Source organism: Sinocyclocheilus rhinocerous, unplaced genomic scaffold (assembly GCF_001515625.1).
Source record: "Sinocyclocheilus rhinocerous isolate Xijiao unplaced genomic scaffold, SAMN03320098_v1.1 scaffold541, whole genome shotgun sequence".
Lineage (NCBI taxonomy): Eukaryota > Metazoa > Chordata > Actinopteri > Cypriniformes > Cyprinidae > Sinocyclocheilus > Sinocyclocheilus rhinocerous.
The window spans coordinates 156,929-164,725 of record NW_015658519.1 but is presented as its reverse complement, the minus strand read 5'-3'; the positions used below and the strand labels follow the sequence as shown (position 1 = coordinate 164,725).

Below are 7,797 nucleotides of genomic sequence, written 5' to 3'. Positions count from 1 at the left end.
CTATACTGTCCTGCTCGTACCATTAGTGGAGATGCAGACAGCCTGATCCCTCTGCAGTGAGTCTGTGTCAGTTCTGTTGTCCGCACACACACCCAAACTGTCCCGCTTATCTGTCTGTCCAGCAGCTGTGATCCTGCAAACAAACCACAAACCAAAAAATGAGTGAGACATATAATAAGCCTGCTGATATTTGTTACTGTAAAAAATGTTATTTGCGACGATTCTGCATCTTTCCGTTGTTTTGAATAATGAATTGCTATATATATTGTAATATGATCTTAGCCTATTTATAGCGTCCCACTGTCATATAGCCCACAGCTGATTTGCTATGAGAATATGTGGAAGAATGAAACGCTGATGTACTTGAAGGTGAGGGTCTGGCCACAGAAGTACGTGGGGGAGTTGGAGTACAGAACACCACCGTGACCAGGTGATGAGTCATTGCGCATGGCGATGTTCTTCCTACTGCTTAAAATGTAACCATCCACGCCTGGAAGCCATTCTGCAAACGCACAATAAAACAACCTTTGTGAAACACTTTCACACTCAGTGGAGGCGTTTTATGAAAACTTTCCACAGAAATTTGTTCATCATTTACTCACCCTCAAGTAGTTCCAAACCTGTATGAATTTCTTTCTTCTGCTGGACATAAAAGAAGATATTTTGAATGTGGGTAACCAAACAGTTGCTGGTCCCCATTGACTTCCATAGTATGGGGGAAAAAAAAACTACTACTTGAGGGTGAGTAAATGACAGAATTTTCATTTTTGGGTGAACTATCTCTTTAAGACACCCAGTATATCATTAGAGCGCGTTTGCAATACCAGGCTTCGTTCAGTTTGTACCGTGGGGTGCTAGTGTGGTGTAGCCGGTCTGCGGGATGCTCCACGGGCTCCATTCGGTTCGGCCCTCTCCTCTGGCACACACACGAAACAGGTGGTCGATGTGCGGGTCAAGATGGAGCACCAGAAACTCGGTGTCTTTTCCAATGTACGCATCCTCATACTGAGAAGAGTTACCACGACGGTACTGCAAGCGGTAGTCTTGAGGGGTGAAGTCATCGTCCACCTACACACAAACAGTAGGCATTCCCAACAGTCGCCGTGATTTTGCCAAGACATGTTCCTGGATCAACATTACTGTCCAAAAATATAGACCTAACCCAATCCCTTCCCCTAAACCTAACCCTACCCATAATTTATTCCTAAAAGCAGAGGGAAATTATAGGTGAATAACAAGGGTGTTGAAGCATCCAATAAGCCTAAAAAGCCTAAAACTGACATTTCTTGAAAACATATCCCTAAATTCTGATTGGTTGATTGGAATGGAACATGTTGAACATGTTGTACTTGATGAAATCACGTTCACCTAGGATTCTATGGGGCCTCCTCTAGTGGCTGTAATCATAAAATGCAATTTTATGTCCTTTTTCCCCAACAGATGGCATCAGAGACACTCAGTGACCTAGGTCCTGATGGATCATCATGTTTAAAGTATAAATATGCAGAAATTGTGTCTTATGGTTTCGGGAAACACCGAATCGTTGAACTATGTTGGTTAACGACAGAACTTGCGACCATAGTTGGCTAACGATGCTTTTGGGAAACGCACCCCAGTTTAACAGTCTTACCGGTCTGATTTGGCTGATGCTCAATGGGCTCTTCCTCACTCTCTGAGCCTGCTTCTACAAGTATAAATATTAGACATTTAATTTAATATTATACAGCATAAATCTATATTATATAAACAACTCATTTTGAACCTACATACATTTTTAACTATTTATAGGCCTACTATTAATATGGTTTTAATGAAATATTAGCCTATACATGTGATAGTATCAACTAAGACAAGTGATTATAATGTGAAATGTACTTAATTACAAAAATTTAAATGTGACAAACTGCTAAATATATATATATATCTATATGTGACCCTGGACCACGAAACCAGTCAAAAGTAGCATAGGCATATTTGTAGCAATAGCCAATAAAACATTGTATGCATGGATCAAAATTATCTATTTTTCTTTTATGCCAAAGATCATTAGGATATGATGTAAAGGTCATGTTCCATGATCAAAACTTTATTTTTGATTAGTAATATGCATTTGGACAACTTTAAATGCGATTTTCTCAATATTTAGATTTTTTGCACCCTCAGATTTCAGATAGGTGTATCTCGCCCAAATATTGTCCTATCCTAAAAAACCATACATCAATGTAATTTCTAAAATATTGACCCTTATGACTGGTTTTGTGGTCCATGGTCACATTGACCTGCTGGCTTGCTGGAGCTTAAATTCATGTTTGCAATGTTGAACTACCTTTTAGCAGTCTTCTTTTTTGTGAAGGCACTGTTTTTTTTTCTACAAAGTGTGTCAACAACAGCAAATTTGGTGTTATCTATTTTGGATTAGATCTGACCAACCACGGACTAATGTGGATTGTAATGCATCTACCTGTTAATGCAACGAGCTTCGAGAACTGTTTCCACTCTCCAGAGAGCGGGCACACAGATTGTGAGTGATGCTGCGGGCGGGAAAACACGGAGCGGATTAGTGGAATCAGTGGATCTTTAGCGATAACAGTATAGAACTCTATGAGCTGGGGCGATGGAGGGCAGAGGGGCAGTGGCTCTAGCCACCGGGCCACCCCCCCTGTGTACAGCCCTGTTGATAAAGGTGGAAGGTTGAAGTTGAATGGGTGGCTAGTCATCAATGCATTCTCCAATAAACTGAACTTTGGCAGTTGCTAATACTACAGATCAAACTAGATAAAAAAGGTTCGTCAAGACAAACTTTAGGTTGGCTTGAGAAAGCCTAGCCTGAAAGTTTAAAGCAGTTGTAAAAGCCTGAAGTTTGAAAATTTAGGTATATTAGATCAGGGGTGTCCAAACTCGGTCCTGGAGGGCCGGTGTCCTGTAGAGTTTAGCTCCAACCCCAATTAAACACACCTGAACCAGCTAATCAAGCTCTTACGGCACACTAGAAACTTAAAGGCAGGAGTGCTGAGGCAAGTTGGAGCTAAACTCTGCAGGACACCGGCCCTCCAGGACCGAGTTTGGGCAGCCCTGGATTAGATATATGTTGATAACATGTTTCTAGCATGATTAGCATTTTTTAACATGATTGGCCTGTTACTGGCATTTTGTTGGCATAATTAGCATGTTGCTAGCATGATTAGCAAATAACTAGCATGTTGCTAGCATGATTAGCAACATTACTAGCATGTTGTAAGCATGATTAGCATGCTACTAGCATTTTGTTGGCATGATTAAGTAACTAGCATGTTGTTAACATGATTAGCAAGTACCTAGCATGTTGTTAACATGACTAGCAAGTGACTAGCATGTCACTAGCATGATTAGCCAGTTATTAGAATGTCTCTAACATGTTTCTAGCCTGATTAGCATGTTACTACCATGTTGCTAGCATGATTAACATGCTACTAGCATGTTGCTAACATGATTAACAAGTGACTAGCATGTTTCTAGCATGATTAGCATTTTACTAGCATGTTGCTAGCATTATTAGCAAGTAACTACCATGTTGCTAGCATGATTAGCAAGTTACTAGCATGTCGTTAGCATGTTTCTAGTATGATTAGCATGTTACTAGCATGTCGCTAGCATGTTTCTAGCATGATTAGCATGCTACTAGAATGTTGCTAGCATGATTAGCAAGTAACTAGCATGTTACTTGGATGATTAGCAAAGGACTAGCATGTCACTAGCATGATTAGCCAGTTATTAGCATGTCTCTAGCATTTTTCTAGCATGATTAGCATGTTACTACCATTATGCTAGCATGATTAACATGCTACTAGCATGTTGCTAACATGATTAACAAGTGACTAACATGTTTCTAGCATGATTAGCATTTTACTAGCATGTTGCTAGCATTATTAACAAGTAACTACCATGTTGCTAGCATGATTAGCAAGTTACTAGCATGTCGTTAGCATGTTTGTAGCATGTTACTAGCATGTCGCTAACATGTTTCTAGCATGATTAACATGCTACTAGCATGTTGCTAGCATGATTAGCAAGAAACTAGCATGTTACTTGGATGATTAGCAAGTTACTAGCATGTCAATACCATGTTTCTAACATGATTAGCATGTTATTAGCACATTGCTAGCATGATTAGCATGCTACTAGTTTATTTTGCTAGCATGATTAGCATGTTTCTAGCATAATTAGCAAGTTACTAGCATGTCACTAGCATGTTTCTAGCTTGATTAGCATGCTACTAGCATGTTGCTAGCATGATTAGCAAGTGACTAGCATGTTTCTAGCATGATTAGCAAGTTACTAGCATTTCGGTATGCATTTTTCTAGCATGTTGCTAGTATTATTAGCATGCTACTAGCATTTTAGTATGTTTCTAACATGATTAGCATGTCGTTAGGATAGATAGATATAGTCAGATGATAGATAGATAGCATGCTACTAGCATGTTGCTAGCATGATTAGCAAGTGACTAGCATTTTTCTAGCATGATTAGCAAGTTACTAGCATGTCGGTAGCATGATTAGCATGTTACTAACATGTTTGCTAGCATCATTAGCATGCTACTAGCATGTTGTTAGTATAACATGATTAGCATTCCGCTAGGATAGATAGATAGATAGATAGATAGTGACCTAAAAATATTTTGTAATTTCTGATGGGAGGAGTAAATACAACTCTTGCATACATAACTAACAAAGGTTAATTATAAGCAAAATGTTTAACTGTGTGCTCTTAGGATAAGGGTACGTTTTCTGAGGCTATCAGAGCGAGGCAATTCCCACGTGTTTTCAATAATAAGTGTAGGCTTATTTAATCAATTACAATAGCATATTTGTTGGCAAAACCAAAATAATGGTTTGTGTTTTTCTTTTAGTTGCATTTTACATTTTTACTATTTCGTGAATTGTTTTGTATCTCCTAATTGTTTGACTAGGCTACTTAAATTTGAGCACTACGCAGCTGAAACAGTTTCTCCTCGTGCATGAGAATCTCGTTGCAGTAAAGGTTCACGCGCATGCGCAGATCTCTCCGTCTTTTGTTGGAAGGGAATGACTGGCGTTTTCAATGCTCTCCGCTCCAGCATCGCAACATTTCTAGACGAATCCTCTGTATACAGTACAGTGGGTGGATACAACTCTGGAAAGAGGATTTGGCGATTGAAGACGGTGTCCTGAAGCGGTCGATTGTGTGATCAGAGCGTCTGGGTGTGGAATTGTTTTATTTTGCATGTGTGTCAAGCTGGTGCAAAGCTAGACGGAGCAGCATAACGGCCTGACAAAAGTTCTTGATTCAGATGCGAACCTCTCTGTTTACTCCGTTACGAACGATGTGCCATAGTTTGTGTTTGTTCACGAGCAAAATCGTGTTTTATACAGTTTATGAGATCATAAACTGTCTTTAAAGGATTCGGTCAATTCAGTAGTTCCGGTTAACTTTGCGTGAGTCATTCATCCAGCCCAAGCACCCATGCTGCTCCGACTGCATTAGATTCGGCAAATTTATGGAGTTTAACCTCACACGCTTGTTTTTTGGTAGCCAGGTCGTGGTAGTTAGTAGTTAATGAGTCGTAGGTTTCACAGTTACGACATTGGTAATGAGTTCGTATGGTTAGTCTAGTTAAGTTACGTTCCAACACTACAGTCTACTCCATTAGCGCACTTCAACCAGGCCAAAAGTTGTATAAGCTTTTACATGCTCTCTGTTGAATTAAGTCTACCGTATAAAGATTACCAGAGAAATTAATCTCGTTAATTTTCAATTCAGCAAACTACCAATGTTTTAATACACTTAAAGGACAGTTCACGCAAAAAGTCACCCTCGTGGCGATTCAAACCTGTATGACTTTCTTCTGTGGAACATATAAGTTTTGGTTACTGTTGGTTCCAAAAAACAAAACTGAGACATAAGACATTTTCAGTAAGGTAAGCAAGTAATACAGGTTTGAAACAACGTATGGCTGAGTAAATAACACCTTTTTCATTTTTACTATATGTACTATCTCTTTAAAACCACTAAAATGTAATGTTCTTGTACATGTATCATGGTATTGCTAAGGATTTGTGAGTATAGCATCATGGTAGTACCATGCAAATAAGGATTTTTCATAATTTTTCATGTACCTGTGTTCTGTGAAGAACCTTGCTATGTTAATACCATGCACCAATACCATTTTCTTCTGTGCACAGAATCCTCTACACTCAACCCATCATGGCTGATCTTGATACTGATTTCACCAGTGGAGATGCTGGGGCTTCCCTGACCTTCCCCATGCAGTGCAGTGCTCTGCGTAAGAACGGCTTTGTGGTGCTAAAGGGGCGTCCCTGCAAGATTGTGGAGATGTCTACCTCCAAGACTGGCAAGCATGGGCATGCCAAGGTATCGTGTTAATAAACTCACTGTCAAAGGCTTATGATTAAAGACCAAATTTCATAATGCGTTGCATATTATTTAATCTGTAACTTGATCATTAAAATGCATAAATGCTGAGGCTTCATTTCCTTTTCAGGTGCACATGGTTGGAATTGACATATTTACTGGAAAGAAAAATGAAGATATCTGTCCTTCCACCCACAACATGGATGTTCCTAACATCAAGAGACTGGACTATCAAGTAAGTTCAGAACATAATCCTGTTTAGGCCTTTTTTTCAGTCATGTTCACGTATGACACTTGTAGTTGTTTTATTATTAAACTCTCTTCTCTTTAGGAGCTTGAACTACACAGAAAATGTCTAAATGTGATCTATTCTGTGGTATTTTGTAGTAATGTGGCTTTTTTTTGTCTTTCCTTTTGCGTAGTTGGTTGGCATTACCGATGGCTACCTTTCCCTGTTGAAGGATAATGGAGATTTGCGTGAGGACCTCAAGCTGCCTGATGGGGATCTGGGCAAAGAAATAGAGAGCAAATTTGAATCTGGGGATGAATTTCTGGTCTGTAACCCATTACATTATTTCAAACTTTAATTTGAAAAGTGTCCTCACTGTTACATGATCATAGACCCCCATTACTGAAGGTGCATTCATGCCTTGTCGGATTCACCATAATTACAAGATTCTGACTTATAAAAAGCATTCACATCCTTGTACAACTCGGATTTACAACTGTTAAACTCAGAATTTTCTTGGAGTTCAGACTTTTACTATCTACACACAATATACACACAAGTGTTACAGACTTTCTAAAAAATAAAAAAAGGTAGGTTGAGAACCTGGTTCCAATCGATAACTGACGTATAGATTTTGAGATGCACTACTTCAAAAAGTAGTTCTAGTATTTCACCATTATTTTGAAAGACTCTTAGCTTGTTTTTTGTGATTTCTTTGCTTCTTGTAGGTCTCCGTATTGGCTGCCATGGGGGACGAGTGTCCCATTGCCATCAAGCCCATGAGCTCTTAATGAACAGAAGCTGACGGGCAGGTTGAGTGAAGGCCTCTATACCACAAATATTCCATTTTAGTTCTAAAAGTCACCAAAGCCACAGCCTTCACAAACCACCCAGAATTGGTTCTGTTAAACAGTAAAGATGCTGGACCTTTTGACCTGTCTTATGAGGTGTTGTCTAATCAGGATATTTCCAAATCACAATGGGTTTCCTGCACGCTTGTTCATTAGTTCTCCTTATCCATTCCTTCTTCGTTATACAGAAGCACTTTTATCATTCATTATTAAAAATGGGAATAGTTTTTTAATGCTCTACTTATTGCAGAAACCTTTTTATTCATGCCGACAGGCCTTAAACTGTTGCAAATCAGGCAGCAGCCATGGAAGATTACTTCTATGAAT

At 39.2% G+C, this 7,797-nt stretch overlaps 2 protein-coding genes across 2 annotated transcripts; one reads left to right on the top strand and one right to left on the bottom strand.

Annotated features, from left to right (window-relative positions):
* LOC107722491 (cytokine receptor-like factor 3) lies at nt 1-2,717 on the bottom strand. Its single transcript, XM_016530857.1, has 4 exons — nt 2,517-2,717; nt 846-1,068; nt 364-502; nt 1-133 (listed from the first exon to the last, which is right to left on the bottom strand). The coding sequence occupies exons 1-4, from the start codon at nt 2,715-2,717 to the stop codon at nt 1-3; spliced, it is 696 nt and encodes a 231-aa protein (XP_016386343.1).
* Nucleotides 2,718-5,001: 2,284 nt separating this feature from the next.
* Nucleotides 5,002-7,553, top strand: eif5a2 (eukaryotic translation initiation factor 5A2). The gene is made up of 5 exons (XM_016531014.1): nt 5,002-5,219; nt 6,201-6,390; nt 6,521-6,625; nt 6,813-6,944; nt 7,348-7,553. Exons 2-5 carry the CDS (start codon nt 6,223-6,225, stop codon nt 7,408-7,410), a joined length of 468 nt encoding a protein of 155 aa, XP_016386500.1. The 5' UTR covers nt 5,002-5,219; nt 6,201-6,222; the 3' UTR covers nt 7,411-7,553.
* Nucleotides 7,554-7,797: the final 244 nt, after the last annotated feature.